Here is an 18,657-nt window from a genome sequence, read left to right as displayed (position 1 = left end):
AAGACCTACAGTGCGTTTCATATAATTAAGCAAATATTTTCCGGAATAATATCAGTTGTAAGCATGGGAAAATGTTCACAATAAATTAAAAGAACAATCAATATAATTTCGCAACGTAATTCGTTTGCAGTCAGTGGCAATAATTGTATACAATTAACAAATGAAATGTGAAAATTTGAATCTTAATTCAATACACTTTAGCAAGCTTTTTTGAAATTCAGTTAAAAGTTTGATATTATGAACAACAAAAGAATAAATTCCTAATCATGTTTAATTAGTCATGGGAATGTTTAGGTGCTGATTAATTTTTGTTTCATTGAGAAAAAGATAAATTTATTAAATGTACATAAGTGATTCAAGATATGTATTTAATGAAACCAAGTGAATCAACATATTTATTTATGTTATTTGGTAAACGATTCATTGCGTAATTAACAACTGAATATTGAAATAAACCGCCATGATAACAAGCAAAAGCCATTAATTAACTCTTTAACACTCATTTAATCATTGAACTAGTTTCTTTCAACTGAAGTTCGAGACAGCGATTAGTTTAATTTCCAATTAAGCTGCGATCGACTTACCGCCGCGAAACGCACTGTATTAGCTGACAATAAGAATGGTATGCTAATTGAAATTATCTCATTACCATGCCGACAACTTCTCACATCTTCGAGCTGTGTTTTTCTTTCATTTCGCTATCACCGCGCATAATTAATGACATCATCGTGAATCTTGTACATTTCCCACATTTTTGAATTGAGTTTTTCATTCTCTTATCGGAATTCGGATTGATTCACTATAATTTTGTGGTTTTCTGCAGCTTAAGCGATGGAAAAATGCATCGCACCAAATTGAATTATTAAATGTTAAGGCGCAACGAAAAGACATTGCCAATTAAAACAAATTTAAAGTAATTTATTCTCTCTGCGTCATCTGTGCGTTTGTGTGGGTGTTAGCGGAGGGGCGGAGGGGGTGTTGTTGAGGGGGGAAAAGCGCTGGGGCGCGGGGTGGGGGTGTTGGTGTTGAGTGAGGGGAAATCAAGCTGTTTCCCTTGTCCATTGTCGCCAGCTAAACCACAAGAAAGAAATGTGTGTTTTCATGCGGTTGGTGTTTTGTTCAAACCAAAGGGGGGGCGTGGCAGCACGCCTTCGAAATGCATTTACAAAAAAAAAACTGAATAGAATGGTTCTTAAAATATTTCATTTGCTCGCGAAGTAAAAGAGTATAACAATTACTAATAAAATAAACATATACTTTAAATAACTTTCTAAATAATATTATTATATTACATTATTAAGTATTTCTCGAAGGCCATACAAATCGTAAATGCAATTCATTAACTCTTTTTAACCCATAAAACAGTATATAACTGTTTTTATATATTGATAATCAAATATTTGCAAAAATTGTGTTTCCTGTCTTTAAAAAGTAATCATTTTGCCTGAAAATGTATCTCAAATTTTATTGGATATTTATTTTGTTGTATTTTTTTTTTCTGAGTGTCCCGTTTAGGCTATAGCTTCCGCATGCTGCAGCTGTCCCAAATCATCTACATGCCCATCTCCTGTGTCCCCCTGCACCCCACCACGCCCCCAAAAACAACATGTTGCATTTTGGGCGGTGACCCGACCGACCCAGATGCATATCCGTGTTACATGCCCAGACATCTGTGTATATATGTACATACGTATGTATATATAGATGGCACGCAATCCCGACACAAATCGTATGCGTTGCGTAAACGAACGAACAAACGCATTTAATTAGGTTTATGGGAAATATGCGAAACGTTCGAAAAATCAAACACAAACAAACGGGCAAAAAAAAAAAATTTTAAAAAATATAAAAAAAGAAGGCAAAAAAGACCGGAGACTCAAATCTAACAAACCAACTGGGGCTGTTCCACTTTTCAGAGCCCCAAATCCCCCCTCCCCCCGCGAAAACCAAACAATGCAGAATTATAGCATAACTTGGATTTCGCATCATGTAATAGTAGCGACCTGCTTGCATTTGATTTGTCAATTCATTTATAGACTTTTTTTCGTCCAACTTCCCAACTTCTCTCCCACATTGTTGTGTTGATGTTTTATATCTATTTTCTGGTGATACGACAAAGGGAATCGCGGCTCTTTGTGATCTGTCATCATCGCCAATGTTTGGTTGCATTTTGTGCCCATATTATATACACACACGATCCCATTTTCGATTTGGAGCGCTTTATTTAGTGGAAGTTCCGAAAAGATACATACTATCTTAACTGAGATATTTATAACAATTTCTTTGTAGCAAGCTGAGTTAGTACGAGTATAAGCTCTTATATCATATCTAATAGTTAAGGAAATTCCTAAAAATATCTGCCATCGTTTGATCTATGATTTATGTATGTGAGCCATAATAACGAAATACTTCGTTTTTCCAGACATCTGATTGCGATTTTGATAAATCGACACCTTATTTCCGAGAAAGAAAAATAAATACCTGCATATTAAAGGGCGAATGGCGACGGATTGCACCGAAATGAAACACTATAGGATCTAAATAAAAACCGTTGCCGCCGAAAATGCGACACTTTTGCGGATTGTTAGTCGAATTCCTCGGGTGTGAATTGTTTTCATTTGGCTTTTGTTTGGCTTTTGAAAATGTGTTTACATTCCGCTCAGACTTATTTGGATTCGATTCGTATGGATGGTGATGATGGCGGAAGAACATGTGTTTTGCCAGCCCAAGCCCAAATGTGATTCCATGCGCTGGGAATCCAGAATTCGACGACTCCCAGCTGGACAATCATCTTTTAATCGCCTATGTTTGGATTTTCTAAATAACTAAATAACTATATATGTTCGTATGTATATTATTGGAACGAACGAAACGGGTTTTCTTTCACTGAAGTTTCCCTTTTGTTTTAGCGACGGGGCAACGTGTTAATTTGTTCGAGTTCGATTTGCTAAAAGCCCCACAAAAAAGCCGGCTTTGGACCCCCAAAACACTTGGTAACTTCGTAGACTTCGAGACGCAGGTGGTGAGGTGTTGTTGCTGTTGTTGTTGGTCATAGGAGGAAAAAGTGAATTTTTTCATAGAAAGTTGTTGGGCAACATTTGCAGCGGCGACAGCGCAACGCATTCGATACTTGAAAATAGAAAATTACAGTAGGTTCCCCCACCATCCGACAGCACGCCGTCTCTTTCCGTCTTCCTGTCGCGCTCTCTTTCGCACAACGGGGGAACAGGTAATCCCATGTTGCTACGACCATGTTTCACTTTCTAGCAGATGCAGTGGGTCAAGCTCGCCAGGCGGCAGATCCCAGCCAGATTATGGATGGATTGCAATTGGAAAGGTTTTCCTCAAACGAAAGTTATCCGCTGGCGGGGATCATTGAACTTGAACCGTTCAATTTTCAAATCAAAGTATTCATTTATTTGGAAGGGAGTTTGACAAATGACTCAATCGAAATGTATATATTTTATAGGTTCCTTACGCCATTTTATAGCCATTCTAGTCATAGTTATTCATTAAGTTAATCATATTTCAATCATAAGTTGTAAATCAGCTAATTACTCGTTAAAGGTATAAAAATATCAATTTTCCTCGACAGATTATATTATGTTTAAAATTGTAGACATTATTTTTGATGGGGTCTTAATCATCTTTAATTTATTTGATTTCAGTTTTAGTATGGGACCAGCTTAAAGCCACTCTTCATTTCAGCTTAGAGAGATTGGCTAATCGCTGGCGTTTGAAAACTAGAAACTGCGAGATACATTTGTATCTGAAACCTGCAATTTGAGAGTTAGCAGGTGACGGCGTCGCTTTAACCCATAAAAATCGAATTGGCCAACAAAAACGACAACGAGTGCAATGGCAAAAAGTGTGTCAGCGACAAAAGCTTTTGGCCAAGTTAATGACGCCATCATCTCCACACTTGAGTGTCGCTCCACCATTTATCGTTCTTCTCCATCGGCTTGTCGTGGCCAATGGCAACTCCTCCTCCTCAGTCTTCAATCTTTGCTTTTCCGTCTGCCTTGTGGCCCAGTCGATTTCTCCTCTTCTTTGCCGTCTTCCTTTTAACGCTTTTGGCATGGGCCTGCCTGCTGTTGGCTTTGGCTTTGTACGCAAGAGGCCTCATAACCAATTTCTAAACGCCGAAGCCCAAAGAACCAAGTCGAACCACACCGAACGGGCCAAGAAGAAGCGTTTGGACATGGCCAAGTGACATGCAAAGCGAAAGCCAGGAGGGGTTAACAGAGTACAGTGGACACTATGGGTTGAAGAATGTCTGCAACGCAACTAAGCTTTATTTTAGATTTATTGGTTATCATTAGTTATCGATAATCAACTATTCAAAATGATTACTTGCCCTAAAACTACACATGTATCGATCATTGTAGCCATTGTTCACTGTGTCATCTAACAACCGACCAAATAAAAAGGCAGCTACAACACGAAACATGACAGAAATGATGTCAAGCCAGCGGGCAAGACGAAAGAACAACTCTAGCAAAATGAAGAAAAAAAACTAACAGGAACAACCAAATGGATCGAACTTCTACGATTTGTTCTTAGCTCGAATACACTGACAGAAATGGGAACTTATTAATATTTATCATGTGCAAGATTAAAGTTAGTAACATTGTTAAATGCTTAAATATTTATTTATCTAGTTGAATGTAATGTAGGCAGATTTAGTCTCACAACTCAAGAGTGTGAATATTAAGTGAATATTAACAAGTAGATTTTAAAGTGAAGCAAACAGTGGAAATGTATAATGGTACTAAACAAAAAGACATAATAATTTTGTATAAATTGCTAATATCTACAATTACAAAATTAGCACAATTACAGCAGAGCACTGAACGAAAAAGATGGCAAAGTATCCAATGATCTGATTTACAGATGTCGTGCGTTTTTTCTCTCTGTGCATGTGTTTCGGTGCCTGTGCGCTTGTTTGTTAACCGAGTTTTGTAGGTGGGCTTCAAAACCGATTGCTAGAAAACAACAAACGTCCGAGAGACATTCACAAAGACGAAGCCAAATGGCGAGGCAAAAGGTTACCATCGAATGCCATCAATGACCTTGACACACCAACCCGCACGCACTCACACGCACGCACATTCGTGTTCACCTGGAAATAAACACACCTTCCTTCCGCTGCGGGCAAATAACCGTAACAGAAAGGTAAGAAAAACAAAAATAAAATGGAAAAATAAAGCAAATGAGGCAAGCGAACGAAATCCGAAAACGGCAATAAGAGAAGTTGCCTTCAAGGCGAAGGTAGCCTTTTTTACTGTTTCCTGCCACTTATCGCGATCGTTTGATTGTGTGTGTGTGTGTGTGGCTGTCTGCTATTACCAATTTCTGCTGTACGTGTTCCCCCAATGCTCCATGCTAATCCAAATATACACGAGCATATCGGTCACAGGTGACAAAAACATTTACTATTTGCCGTGGTGAAACCCTTTTGCCAATTATAAGTTTAATTTATATCTCAATGTATTGGATTGTTTTGGAATAATAGCTTTTAAGCTGATTTTATTAACTGTCTTTAAATACTTCTATTCAATACTGCTTTCAATCACTCAATTCATTTCAAAAACTTCTGCAATATGTTTTCCATAATAAATAGCAATAGTAAATTACAAATTAGTTTAAATAAGCGGAGCTGTTAGCTTATGCATATATTTTAATAGATTGGTTATAGTTTTATTATTTATTATTGGTATTATTTCTAAGTAGTTGTGCTAAAAGATTGAACGTTTAGATTCTATTACCTTTAGCTCTCCAAAAGCAGTATGAATATGAACATAATAGAAACGATCTTTGGATTCCGTTCAAAGATGTCCACTTCAACTTCGACACTTTGGTCGCCTGAGCATTCGATGGGAGGAGAGACCCTGCGCAGGGGCTTTGTTGTCTATTTGCCTGGGTATTTGCAGTGTGCAATGTGTGTGTGTGTGTTTTCACCTTTTTCCGAGGGACGTACGAGCAACCCCTCGCTGTAACAACAACAACACCAACAACTAAGGCAGCGACAACCTGCGACAGGTAAAATGTGAGATAACGGGGAAAAACGCTATTCCACAAACATGAACCTGCCCGAAAAATGTGGAAAGGTATTTTTTCCCAGGCCAAGGAATTTGCACAGGTGACACGAAGACACTTAAGTCGAGAGAGCTCATCCCACAGCCCACACCACACCACACCAAACATCACAGATCACACATCCCACATCCGCATCCACATCCGCAATTGCTTCCACATCCGCATCCGCCGGTAGGGAACTTCTCCATCCGAATTTCCCCCCCGCCAAATCCACAGATGAACCTGCCACATTAAAAAGCCAACTTATGGACACTTCCTCACAATTTTTATGCACTTTTAAAAAGGTGTTAAATGTGTAGCCAAGTGATAAACAATTCGAGTTGGTCACTGGGTTTGACTTTTGTGTTTGGCGCACTCCAGAAGCACAGTTTCCCATTGAAAATTAGCTATGCTCAATTGAATGCTTCCTTAGTAATGGTTAATATTTAACTACCATAAAACGTATATTCCTAAAAGTCTTTCTTTAGCCAACTTCAATCTCAGCCGCATTCATTGGCAGCAGTACACATAAAGATTGTATCTAGTAAATTGTATCTAATGGTACCTAGTAGCAAATTAGATTAGAGCTATTTGTTTACTTTGAGTTGCGATTAGAAAATACATTTGTTTTCCGACGGTGGGCACTCTTGGGTACCTTTATTTGTCTTCAGATGTTTTCCTTATCTACTGGTACCATTAACTTTTAAAGTAATCTTAGTTTATAATTAAAAATCCAGGGAAAACTATGTTTATATAGCTATCTATTATCTAGACTAGGTTTCAATGGTATTAATTGGTTGAATAAAACAATCATTTAGTTTAAGGTTATGCCAATCTGGATCTTTAAGGTTTAAAAGAATGACATACTCGTACATTGAAAACCATTAGCTCGATAAAGGGAACCAGATTGCAGCATCCGCTAAGTAACTTTATGGTTCCATAAACTTTAGTTCAACAACCCTGTTCATTATTATAGAATAAGGGTACACTACAACCCTATATTTGTCTTATGAAACCTAAATTAGTGAGGTATTCACTATGAAGTCTATGATGTTATATGTACACATGTAACTCCCACTCACCGCAGACATCCAGCCATCCTTCGATTCTGCTGGGGTAGGAAATCGTTGAGGACCGGCTTAAATAAGTTCGACGTCCCATTTTGTGGGGGTGGTATTTTTGTGGATTTGGTTTGGGTGGATGCTGTGCTCTCTCTCTCTCTCTCTCGGCTTTTCTCCCGCGCGCTCTTCTCCCCTTTTTGGCTCTCGCACTTATCGTTTAGCTTATCGACTCGGCTCGTTGAGTTGTTGTTGGTTTTGCTGCTGCTTAATTTGAATATTGATTTTGTTTGTTCTTGCTGTTGTTGTTGTTAGGGTTTTTATTGCACTTGTGCCTTATGGCGATTTTGGGGGTTATTGTAAAACAAAAGATTAAAGCAAGATTTGTGGCGATTTCAAGAGCAGGTTGCCGCCGCCTTTGTTGTAGTTATTGTTATTATTTGATTTTTAACGATTTCGTTTCCAATTCCACTCTTTGTTTTAATCACCATCTTTCCTCTCTCGCTACACCTGATTTTCGATGTTTTTGGCGTTTTTCGCTGTTTTTTCGCCGTAACAGCTGAGTGCCATTTTGCGGCTCCTCTTTTCGTTTATATTTTCGGTTTCTTCTTTAGTTATTCACGTTTTTTGTTGTTGTTGTTATCACCCGAAACCAGTAAAGAAACTTTATTTTGCACCTTACATGTGTGCGTGCGCGTATATTTAATTCTGGTGTTTTGTATTATTTTTAAATCACGACTCCGAAACGCATGTGTATATTTCGGTTTATTTGATGTTGGTGTGCGTGTGTGCCCGATCCAGAATATTAACGGAGTTGTTGTTGTTCGCTTTGTGTTTTTTGTAGGTGACACCCTCCCACACCGCACTCGAAAAAATAAAACAAAAAATTTTAAAAAACCCGCGGCCTGGATTTTCACACACGTCCGCTTTCGAATCGCCGCGCTTGTGTGTGATTCCACTGGTGTTTCTCCGCAGACTGCCGCCTCTCTGCACTCCTCTTCTTTATCGCATCTCTGCTTTGGCACGGCTTTCGCGCCAATTGTTGGTGTGAAAATAATACCAACAAAATGCGGCACTTCTGTGTCGGTTGATGTCTGGGATAAACGCATCTGTGTGGGTTCGCATCTTCGCTAAAGGTCATATATTTAATTTAAAGCTTAACGGTACAAAACGACCGCTATTAACATGGAAAATAGTGTTGCTAACTTTTATATATTAAATACGGCTATTTGTTGGCTTTGTATTGGGTACTCCTTCCAATTTCGTTGCCAACATTATTTAACTGGATACCATTGCTGTTAATTCGTAATTAACTGGCATTTTGAAGGAGCAATTTGAATGCCAACGGCTAAATATTTAGTACCGCACGCCGCTCCACTATTCAGTGTGACCAGCCACATGGCGCCCTGGAACAACAGGCGTGTTTTGTTTTTCAGCTACTTCAGACGAAAGTTTATAAGCTATAACTTAATAGAGTTCGAGTGCTCTACAATGCAGTAACAAGAACATTGTGCTTAGCATCAATTACGCGATTAACTCCAGCCAAATGAGACGCCACGGTCACTCTGTCGCCTAGGACCAAACACAACACTAACACTGTTGCATTCCATTTACAGTTTAAACGGTGTTTTGTGCGCGTCGCTTTAATTTTGGTTTAATTGAATTTTACTATAGCTGCGATGGACACGCCACGCCGCAAGCTAAGAAATTTGCACCTGGAGAATGTCCAGAACAGCAGCACTCCCATCAACGTGCCGCCCTCGCCGATGATGAAGACCCTGGGCCACGGCACTGGGATCCGGGTCTACCGCTTGGACCGCTCGCCTCGTCTCGGCGAAATCCGCTCGCCCTGGGCCGTCAAGCGGATCACGCAGAACATGCGGGTCAAAAAGGACACACTCTTCAACGAGCGGATTGTTCACGAGGCCGATATCCTGCGGTAGGCTCATCCCAATCCAGAACTTCATTCAAATTGGCAGTATGTGTCAGTGTCCTGCGTGTGGATGCATGTGTGTGTGCGTGTGCGGATGCTGAATGTGCGTGTGTGCTAGGGTGATCCAATATGTGGGTCAGCAATTCATTAGGGTGGCCCACAGCTGAGCTGCTACAGTCCATGCTCGCTAAAATAACCCATTGCTATCTAGGCTCTATGAATTCTCATCACATCAAATTGAATAGATCATCGTAAAATTCTGGCTTGAAATTTTATTTTGCATATATCCCATCTCTTAAACGAAAAAATCTTAATTTAATTACAAAATTTATAGCATTATCAAACAAGATATTCCAAGTAAGATCCTAAGTCATCGCACTTCAACCGGGAACTCCATACTAGCAATTAAAGCTATTATTAGATGTAGTTTTTGCTCCCAAGGCATTGAGTTACTTTCAGGTGACTGCGTAAAGTGTGCCTTCTGTATGCACACTACGCAGAATTGTTTTTATAGTTGCCCCTTAAACTGAGAGTTCCTTTAAACAGCACCTTCTGACTTTACAGCAAACTGAAGCATCCAAACATCGTGGGATTCCGTGGCGTTATCACCAATGACGAGGGCATCAACACACTGGCACTCGAAATGTGCACCACTTCACTGGGCTCCATATTGGAGGAGCGTCACGACGAGGATCTGGGCCCGTTGCCGGCCAAAAATACCTATAAGATGATCATGGACGTGGCCCAGGGACTCGACTTTCTTCACAACGAAGCGCGCCTCATGCACGGTGACATCAAGTCCTTTAATGTCCTTGTGAAGGGCGAGTTTGAGATCTGTAAGCTGTGCGATTTTGGAGTCTCTCTTCCGCTGGACGAGCAGGGCGAGGTTAATTTCCCAAAGAATCCCGGACTCCGCTATGTGGGTGAGTTTACTGACCCCATATGATATAAATAATTTCACACTGAGTCAAATTAACCACTTATGTCTTAATATTTTAGGAACTAACCTCTGGTGCGCCCCGGAGGTCATAGACGAAGTGGATGTTATTGACAGCAAGGCAGACATCTTCAGCTTTGGCCTGGTTATCTACGAAACCCTTGCTCTAGTGCCACCACATACCTTGGAGCTCGATGCAGCACTGGGAGAGGCTATGGACAGCTCGCACGATTTACCCACCGACACGGACAAGCTGCAGTGCAAACAGTTGGACTTCTCCAGCGATGTAAAGAAGATCGGACTGCCTTCTGCAATGGAAGAACACACGGACAACGATATGAGTCAAGATTATGACGAGGAGGAGGAGAAGGAAGAGGAGGAGGAGGAGGAGAAGGAAGAGGAGGAGGAGGAGAAGGAAGAGGAAGAGGATCAAGAAGATGATGACACGAAGGAGAACGACATCTCCTACTTTACACTGAACAACCTTCATTCCGCCTATGGTACACGGCCACCATTGCCAGTGGCCTTTCAACTCAGCGACGATTACAACTGCGTCGTGGAGCTGTTTTATCTGTGCACAAATGCTCTCAGCGAGGATCGTCCAGCGGCCAAGACCATTTGGCAGTGCCTGGAGAACAATGGTGCAAATGTTGCGACAGAAAGCGATTAGACTGATAATCATTCTCAGCCTCCGAACTCCACAATCTTCCTCTTGAATATAATTTGCTTAGATGATTCATTTTTGTTTTGAATGTACAATTAACTAGCTATAATTTTTACCCTGTAAGAACAAATCAATTACGGTTAAAGCCCCAAATCGCGAATACACACTTAAGCAAATTGTACATATTCAGCAAGCAAAAGAGTGGTCGAATAAATCGAATCCCCAATGGAACAAAAACTATTTCGTTAACTGGTTTTTCAATTCGCAGTCTACAAAAGCGTATATGTAAGATCTTTTTTGGATCAAATATCATTTCATTTTGAACTTTTTTGTATACTTTAAAAACCATACGCCTCGAATTGGTTGTGATATGAACAATAAACTAGGAATTTTTTCTATAGCCTCCCAGGAAAAACCAATTATACACCAGCTCGGTTACAAGTTCTCTTAGGTTTATTAAAAAATAATAATACATACATCAAAATATAAGGTTTTCTTTCGTGATTTGCTTTTCGGTCTTTTCAGTTGCTTAGCGGGAATACACATTTGCTTTTGTATATATATATATATATGCGTGTGCGGGGAAATCGGGATATTCTGGCGACTTTTGTTCGATGTAAGTTCCGATTGCTCGGTAATGCAGGGATATATGTGGAATGGATATGAGGGGAGTGGTTGGGCATTGAATACGCATTTAGTTATAGTTTCAGATTCGCTGCTGTCTATCCTAGATCTTGCTATCTACCTAGGGTGCATGTTCGTATGGTTAGTTATGCCCGTTGCGACCCATAAATATGAATAATGTTAACTTCAAGTCGAGCAGATCGCATCGCATCCCATCTGCCGGGAGTGGCCTTTTCTCAATTTGACTAAAGCGAATACACAGACTTCAATTCAATTATGTACGTATATAACATAGATTGTATTCGTTCATATATTCTCTTGTATATATATAAAAATTATCGAATTGCTCTCTTGAAGGCGAAGGCGCTGTTGGTGTTTCGTTTGTATCTTAACGTTTTGTTAACTTTATCTCCTCGTTTTTCTTTCCTTTCTCCATAACTCTAAGGGATGACAATGACAACAAAGAACTTGGACGAGTATTGGACACATTGAGAAAAAACAAAAGTTAAAATTACAAATGGTATTTAAAATAAACAGATATAATGAGTAATGCCGAAAAAAACAAAAAACAGCAGATATACGCAGAATGATCGGCTCAAATTAAAAAAAAAAAGACTTACAAATCAGGAAATATAATTTTGTTGGTCTTTTCCGACTTGTCACAGTACATAAAATGGAATGTTTTTTGTTTTTATAAGTTATTCGTGCTCGTATGTGTGATTTTGTTACAATTATTGCCGTTTCAAATGTTTAAGTTAAGTAAATTGATCTGCCTTCTGCATTTGATGCCCTCTCTCTATTTCACTCCCTCCTCTAGCTGTCTCACTCTAGTCTAATGCAACAAGCAAGAATAATAACAAGACGTAAATCTTACAAATTTAAATACACATATATATATGCCAGGAAAAAAGATAAAAACAACGGACTGCATTCAAAAACGTGCAAATGAATAAGTGTGTTTTCTTTGACTTTGAGTGTTTCGTGGAATGTATGGAGGAAAGTAGTATGTCGTATAATTACACATGTGTATACAATCGTTTTTTATATATTGCTCACCTACAATCGGACTGGAAATTTAGCAGAACGTTAAATTAGAATGGCCAGGATTAACAAGAAATGAATGGGATATGGCCTACGTGTTGTTTACTCAATCAATCAGGCTTTCGGACTAATACCAATGGATTTTACAGGGTGACTTTCCAATCATGGTTGGTTGAGCTGCGACAGTCGCTTTAGTAAGTGAGCGATATACAAGCGATCAGTGTACATGTGAATAAGTTGGCCTAACTTGTATAACTTTTAATAATTGACTCGAGTTTAACGAACTTATTCGATCTTAAGGAAAGTTAAGTCTGATAAACTGAAAATCCTCTGCACTTCTCAGCGATGAATTCGCGTTTTCCGTTGCTTAAGGTCTGGCTGCTGCTGGTTAATTCTACAAATGCAGCACTCCATCCTTGACATCGCTGGCCATTATCGTGGACGCATTGGAGGCGGCCTGCTGGTGGTGCGACGAGGGTGACGAGGATAATGGCGGCTGATGGTTGTGATTGCCGGCTGACGTGGACGTCGGACTCTCGTCGAGGGTGACGCCCGTTAAGTCCACAATATCGTCCTGATCGTCGTGCTCGATCTCGTCGGAGGTGTTGGTATTATTAGTGTGATGTGACCCACTGGACAGCTGGCTGTTCCTCGAAAAGGATCCGCGATGTGTGGACGTCAGTGTGCGCTGATTGGCCGGCTTCACGGTGATTATCAGATTGGAGCTGTTGGCCACCATCATGTCGGTGACTTGATCCAGAGTCTTGCCAGCCACTTCGATGCCATTTACCTCGATCACCTCATCGTTGACGGCCAGCAGGCCAGTACTTTCGGCCAGACCGCCCGGAACCAAGCGGGATATAAAGATGCCCGGTTGCTTCTCCAGCCCACTGGCCGTCACCCTGACAGAGGTGCCATCCCGTATGTAGAATCCCAGGGGCTTATCACTGCCATGCTTCAGCAGCCGCACTCGTCTATGCGTTTCCGGCACTATATCCACATCTATAATGGCCGAGACTTGACGGAAATCGTGCGGTATGGATATCGATGGCGCCTTTGTCTTCACGGGCGTATGACCCATCAGTATGCTGCCGATGAGGTTTCTCGGTTTCATCGTTCCAAAGCCAGAGTACTCATTAAGATCATCTATAGAGTGGACGTAAAGATTGCGGTTGAGTAGCTCTTATAGTATCTTATGCACTCATACTCACCCTTTCGCTGCACAATGACCCGTAGAAGTGGACGTGCTGTTTTCAGGGCCCGGCCGAAGTTGTCGTCGTTGTTGATCGGCAACAGATCATTGTCCCGCGGATCGATATAGAGTATGAGAAACTGGATGTTGGTCAGCTTGTGCAGCTGCTCAATTAGGGCTGCGAATTTGTCGAAGCTCTGCTCCGCCTCATTTCGCTTGAAGCTCCACCGCCGAAACTCTGCATCGAACTAAAGGATTCGTATTGATTAGTAAGGAGCTAAATCTTTTAAAACCCGTATAGTTTGTTCATCACCATCACCTGTTGATTCAATTGTATGCAGACGACTTCTGAATTGCATTACATCTAGTGTCTTATAACTATTACTGGAGTTTATTTTGAAGAATTTTACATGAATTTGCAGAAAATGAGCGAAACAGGGTAGTTTTCGAGTAAGGCGCAACAGATTGATTTTCAGGTAAATATCACAAGTAATAAAGGGTGTTGCAACATTCCCTATCAGAGCCCAGGAATTCCGACAAGTAAGATGCATTGGCAAGGGCACATTGTTAATTTGGGGTGTTCCTAAGATGGAAACCAGTTGCTCCTCACACCTCGCAGTCAAAGCATTAATCCCCGCTCTGGGCGCTTGGACACAATCGAGCTCAACAGATAGGAGTTGTCAACTTGGTAGCCACATTGCTCCCTCAGACTAAATACCCCCTTTCCACGCACAGAACTCGAATTTAAGCTATTAATCCCATTCCTGTGCGCATGAATCAGCAGCTGAGCGCTGCATAAAGGGGCGTGGAATCCGGAGGCCACGAAAGTTAGGACTCACCTTCGATTTCACCTCGATCAGATTCGTGTCACTGGCCGCCGTTGCGGACGTTGTGCTTATCTTGTTCTTCGACATTTTCTCCGATCCGCCCGAGCAAGAGTGCACTCACAGTTTTCCTCTCCGTTCCTCGCACACAACACAAAACACAGCAGATGAGTTCCACAGATTCTGATCTGATCTTCAGGATCGAAATCGAACCGACACGCCCGATGCGAACCGAAACCGAACCAAAGTGCAGCGTACCGATTGCGGGGAGCAACGATTGTGGGGGGCCGCCAATAAATTAGAGTTAGAAATCTAAATTAAAACTAATTAAATAAAAAAAATGGATGGATGAACCTATCGGGCACTATCGTACTTCGATATTGGTAGGCACTATCGGTTATCGGATGGTATTAGCTCCAGTGTGACCGTGGGTGATGCACAAACAAAATATACCATTTCTGTTTTCTAAAATACCACAAATATGCTAGTGCAATAGATGCAAATAATAATGAGAGTATCCAAAATGGTTTAGAAATAATGGAGTCATTTGTTTTGAAGATAGCTAGCAAAGGTTTTGAATTAGTCATAATAAATAGTTTTTTGTATTTATAACGGTATGTTCTTTCTTTGTTTTTGAATATTACCCAGAGTAAGTTGGGCATGAACCGATGTTGTGCATCTATCGATATATCGATAGCGTCTGAGCAGCCATGTTGCTGCGTTAGTGTAGAGACAGTTTGTTTGTGTGGGCTGGGTGGAAATTCAGATGCGCTACACTTGCAAAGTGACTGCTGTTTGCACGAAAAACGAGTCTTAACTGTTACAAGACTGTGGACAACAATTTGCTTTATTTAAATCCTTAGTTTTGATTAAAGACGTTTTTCAACTAAATAACTAAAAATCCGCGTTTAAGTCGAAGGCAGGCAAGACACTGCACGAATATGCCCCAATTGTAGCGCAGCGCCAGCGACGAGGGTTACTGTAAAATGAAACTGTTTTTGTGTGTTGTTGTCGAGCGTGAAGTGTCCAATTAGACAACTGAATTTGTTTAGATGTGAACAACAGAGTCTAGATAGGTCACACAGCAGCTGCGACAAAGTCGAGCGAATCGATTTCAAAACAATAGCAACCAACGAAACAAAATTTTAAGTCGCTGGGAAAACTAAAAATCAAGATTTTCGAGAGGTGGTGCGATACCAAATACATATATACAAATAGTCTTTATAGAGTGCGTGTGAAAACATAGACCCAAACAACTGACAAGGAGATTAGCGGGGCCAAAGGAAGCATAAGGAGTATACACGCAAAGGAATAGTTAAAGCCAGCCCACATAAATATTCATATATTTTGGGACCACTTTTCCAAGGCAGCTGGGAAAAGGCGGTGAAATTGCGACTATCCGAGAGCCGAAGAGCTCAGCTGCAGGAATAAGCTGACGAAACTGAAACCTTGAAACAGCGATTCGAACGCACACCAGCGCAGGCCCGCATCAACACAGACACACACACGCACAGCAGCAGGAAATTCAGACATCATGAGTTCGGTAGGATGAGCATCTTCACATAATTGTTGGCATTCTAAGATAATACGAAACCATTCTTAAGAAGTTGTATCCGTGGTTGTTAAGAATCCTAGCCAGATGCTTCTAAATCTTAAGAATGGTTAGTAGTGAGAGCATAAAAACCCATCCTTACAACAACTTTCCAGCATACTAAGAGTATGAGAAACTAATTTCATTAATAAATACCCTGTTTGTGGAGACATGTGATTTTGTATGTAATAATCCTTGTCTATGAGTACTGTACTGTACTTGCCATCCATTTTTAAAGTTCGTATGTTCCAATAAGTGCAATTCCAACTAGAAATAATGATGCAACCCTGTCATTAAAATCAATTTTTGTATATATAAACTTTTGCCATTGGATACTAATGATTCCCCCCCCATTTGCAGCAATACTCGAATGTGGAGAACCTGTCGCCGCAGACGATAAGGCAGGTGATGAGGGAGCTGCAGGAAATGGAGACCACGCCACCGGAAGGCATCAAGGTGCTAATCAACGAGAGCGATGTGACGGATATTCAGGCATTGATCGATGGACCTGCTGGCACTCCGTACGCCGCTGGAATTTTCCGCGTCAAACTGACGCTGAACAAGGACTTCCCGCTGACGCCACCCAAGGCGTACTTCCTCACCAAGATCTTTCATCCGAATGTGGCCGCCAACGGTGAGATCTGTGTGAATACACTGAAGAAGGACTGGAAGCCGGATCTGGGCATCAAGCACATTCTGCTCACCATCAAATGCCTGCTTATTGTCCCGAATCCGGAATCGGCGCTGAACGAGGAGGCCGGCAAGATGCTGTTGGAACGATACGATGACTACTCACAGAGGGCGCGCATGATGACAGAGATCCATGCCCAGGTAAATGAGCGTGTAGCAATGGAATACTAGCATGAGGCGTTGAATGATCACAGAAAATATCTGATTGCTATCCGTTTCTGTCCACCCAATATGATATTATTTATCACACTGCTTTAAGCACTAAGCTCATACATATGTATTTCTTTTATTATAGCCTGCCAAATGCGGTGTAGGCGCTACTGGCGATGCCAAAGACGACGGTGGACCCTCGACGAAGAAGCATGCGGGCCTGGACAAGAAGCTGCAGGACAAGAAGAAGGAGAAGTTGCTCAAGGAGAAGAAACGCATGCTGAAGAGATTATGAGAGGCATAAGGCGGAGTTCCATGGACTAGCTAATCAACCAGGAGCATTAAGTAGTAAGCAGTAGCAGAACACGTCGGATACGTATGAATGGATAGATGTTAAAGAATGGATGAGTGCGAGCGTAAACCCCACAAACGAGGTGAAAGGCGACAGGATCAAAGCTAGCAAGGTCGAATCAAAGGAGGAGGCGCGCTATGAAATTTTACACTGATCTGATACAAAACAAAACAAACAAAAAACAAGTAAATTGAGCAACTGAAATTACGAAGTAACCGATGAAACCCGAACCCACAAGGCCAATATCGGAACGGAACGGAAGTTAAAGCTGCAACAATTTCGGTAAAACGAGAGAGATAAAGAACCACTCCAAAGAACAGTGCATCCAGTTACCATATACGATTATTTTAACCACCATTTTTGGTGGCACGCCGCTTTCAACTGAGTCTAGAATATAGAAAACACAAACCAACAAAAAGCAACCAAGAGAAATGGGGATTGCAACCATCACCCAAGTAATTTATGTAGTTCTCTTTTCTTAACGTTCATGGGCTATCCTAGCATAATTTATGTAATTAGATTAAACAAAACAAGGATAACATTATCGCCTCATACATGCCACCTTTCAAACACCCAGACTCCAGAACTCTCTAAAAAGCATCACCTTAAACATACCTTAATGAGCATATGCGTCCGCGTATTGGACCCCCGTGCATAAACATAAACTTACTCCTTAGATTTTTTTTGTGTGTTTTTTAAATTGTATTCGCTTAGTTCTTAAATAAATAAAATTTCGATTCGTTACATTCAACTGTCCTGCTTAGGCATAAGATACACAAAGAACACACCCACGCATCCAACACACAAATCACGAAAAATACATAAAATTATTAAAGAAATACTGTAAAAGATTGATTGCACATTCTGTAGAGATTTAGTTTTAAGTGCTTCCAAATTGTCAAACCCTCGACGCGAATCGGATCGGAATGGAATGGCCTGGAGCGGATTGGAGGGCAATGGCACGGTGATAAGTGCATGGGATATCCGTATCCTCGTCCTTTCGCTTGCTATGTCGCCCGTATCCTTCACGCCCGCTGCTCTCTCTCTCTCTCTCTCCTTACGTTCGAACATTCTTTTGAAGCTCACACAACAAACACACACAAATCGAGGGCAAAGAGTAAAAAGCAATAAAAACGAATAAAATTCCAAAAAAAATTACAAACAAATTCAGATACTTTATAGGTCGTATTGTGCGTAAAGGGAGTTTGGAAAGGTGATCTCGAAATTTGCTTTGGGTAAGTAATATATGTATTATTCACTTTGTTGTGGGTAAGGTACATTAGTAAAACTTTCATTTTACATGCATTTCATTAGAATTCAAATGACGATAATTTTCGGAAATATACGCTGTTTTGAAATCAATACCGATCATTCAATTTTTACGTGCACAGTAGTTTAGTTTTCCAGATCACGTCGCGCGTGCCACTAACAATAACATTTTCTAGTTCCGCTTCGTTCCATACAATCCCCACTCAACCTCCCCACATCCCCTGCAGTTTATTTATTTATTTTGCCCACTGTCC

General features: G+C 40.8%; 4 protein-coding genes across 7 annotated transcripts in view; 2 read left to right on the top strand and 2 right to left on the bottom strand.

The window, feature by feature from the left end:
• Window positions 1-8,089, bottom strand: part of LOC6618112 (probable Ras GTPase-activating protein) — a 42,225-nt gene extending 34,136 nt beyond the window's left edge. For 2 of the 4 annotated variants that reach the window (XM_032726822.1, XM_032726825.1), the window contains exon 1: window positions 7,161-8,089. In XM_032726822.1, coding sequence (XP_032582713.1) covers window positions 7,161-7,239 — 79 coding nt within the window. In that variant the 5' untranslated portion in view covers window positions 7,240-8,089. The remainder of the gene's footprint in view (window positions 1-7,160) is intronic. The other 2 variants (XM_032726823.1, XM_002042374.2) reach the window with 1 other exon arrangement.
• Window positions 8,090-8,709: 620 nt separating this feature from the next.
• LOC6618111 (lymphokine-activated killer T-cell-originated protein kinase) lies at window positions 8,710-10,910 on the top strand. Its single transcript, XM_032724381.1, has 3 exons — window positions 8,710-9,075; window positions 9,634-9,992; window positions 10,069-10,910. Exons 1-3 carry the CDS (start codon window positions 8,816-8,818, stop codon window positions 10,674-10,676), a joined length of 1,227 nt encoding a protein of 408 aa, XP_032580272.1. The 5' UTR covers window positions 8,710-8,815; the 3' UTR covers window positions 10,677-10,910.
• A 191-nt stretch (window positions 10,911-11,101) lies between these two features.
• LOC6618110 (partitioning defective protein 6) lies at window positions 11,102-14,732 on the bottom strand. The gene is made up of 3 exons (XM_032724383.1): window positions 14,367-14,732; window positions 13,547-13,775; window positions 11,102-13,481 (listed from the first exon to the last, which is right to left on the bottom strand). The coding sequence occupies exons 1-3, from the start codon at window positions 14,439-14,441 to the stop codon at window positions 12,730-12,732; spliced, it is 1,056 nt and encodes a 351-aa protein (XP_032580274.1). The 5' UTR covers window positions 14,442-14,732; the 3' UTR covers window positions 11,102-12,729.
• Window positions 14,733-15,346: 614 nt separating this feature from the next.
• Window positions 15,347-17,989, top strand: LOC6618109 (ubiquitin-conjugating enzyme E2 S). The gene is made up of 3 exons (XM_002042371.2): window positions 15,347-15,894; window positions 16,303-16,773; window positions 16,928-17,989. Exons 1-3 carry the CDS (start codon window positions 15,886-15,888, stop codon window positions 17,075-17,077), a joined length of 630 nt encoding a protein of 209 aa, XP_002042407.1. The 5' UTR covers window positions 15,347-15,885; the 3' UTR covers window positions 17,078-17,989.
• The last annotated feature ends 668 nt before the right edge of the window (window positions 17,990-18,657 follow it).

The sequence above is a fragment of the Drosophila sechellia genome, chromosome X (assembly GCF_004382195.2).
Source record: "Drosophila sechellia strain sech25 chromosome X, ASM438219v1, whole genome shotgun sequence".
In the NCBI taxonomy this organism is placed as follows: domain Eukaryota; kingdom Metazoa; phylum Arthropoda; class Insecta; order Diptera; family Drosophilidae; genus Drosophila; species Drosophila sechellia.
Note: the sequence above shows the minus strand (reverse complement) of the source record. Positions and strands in the feature narration are given on the sequence as shown.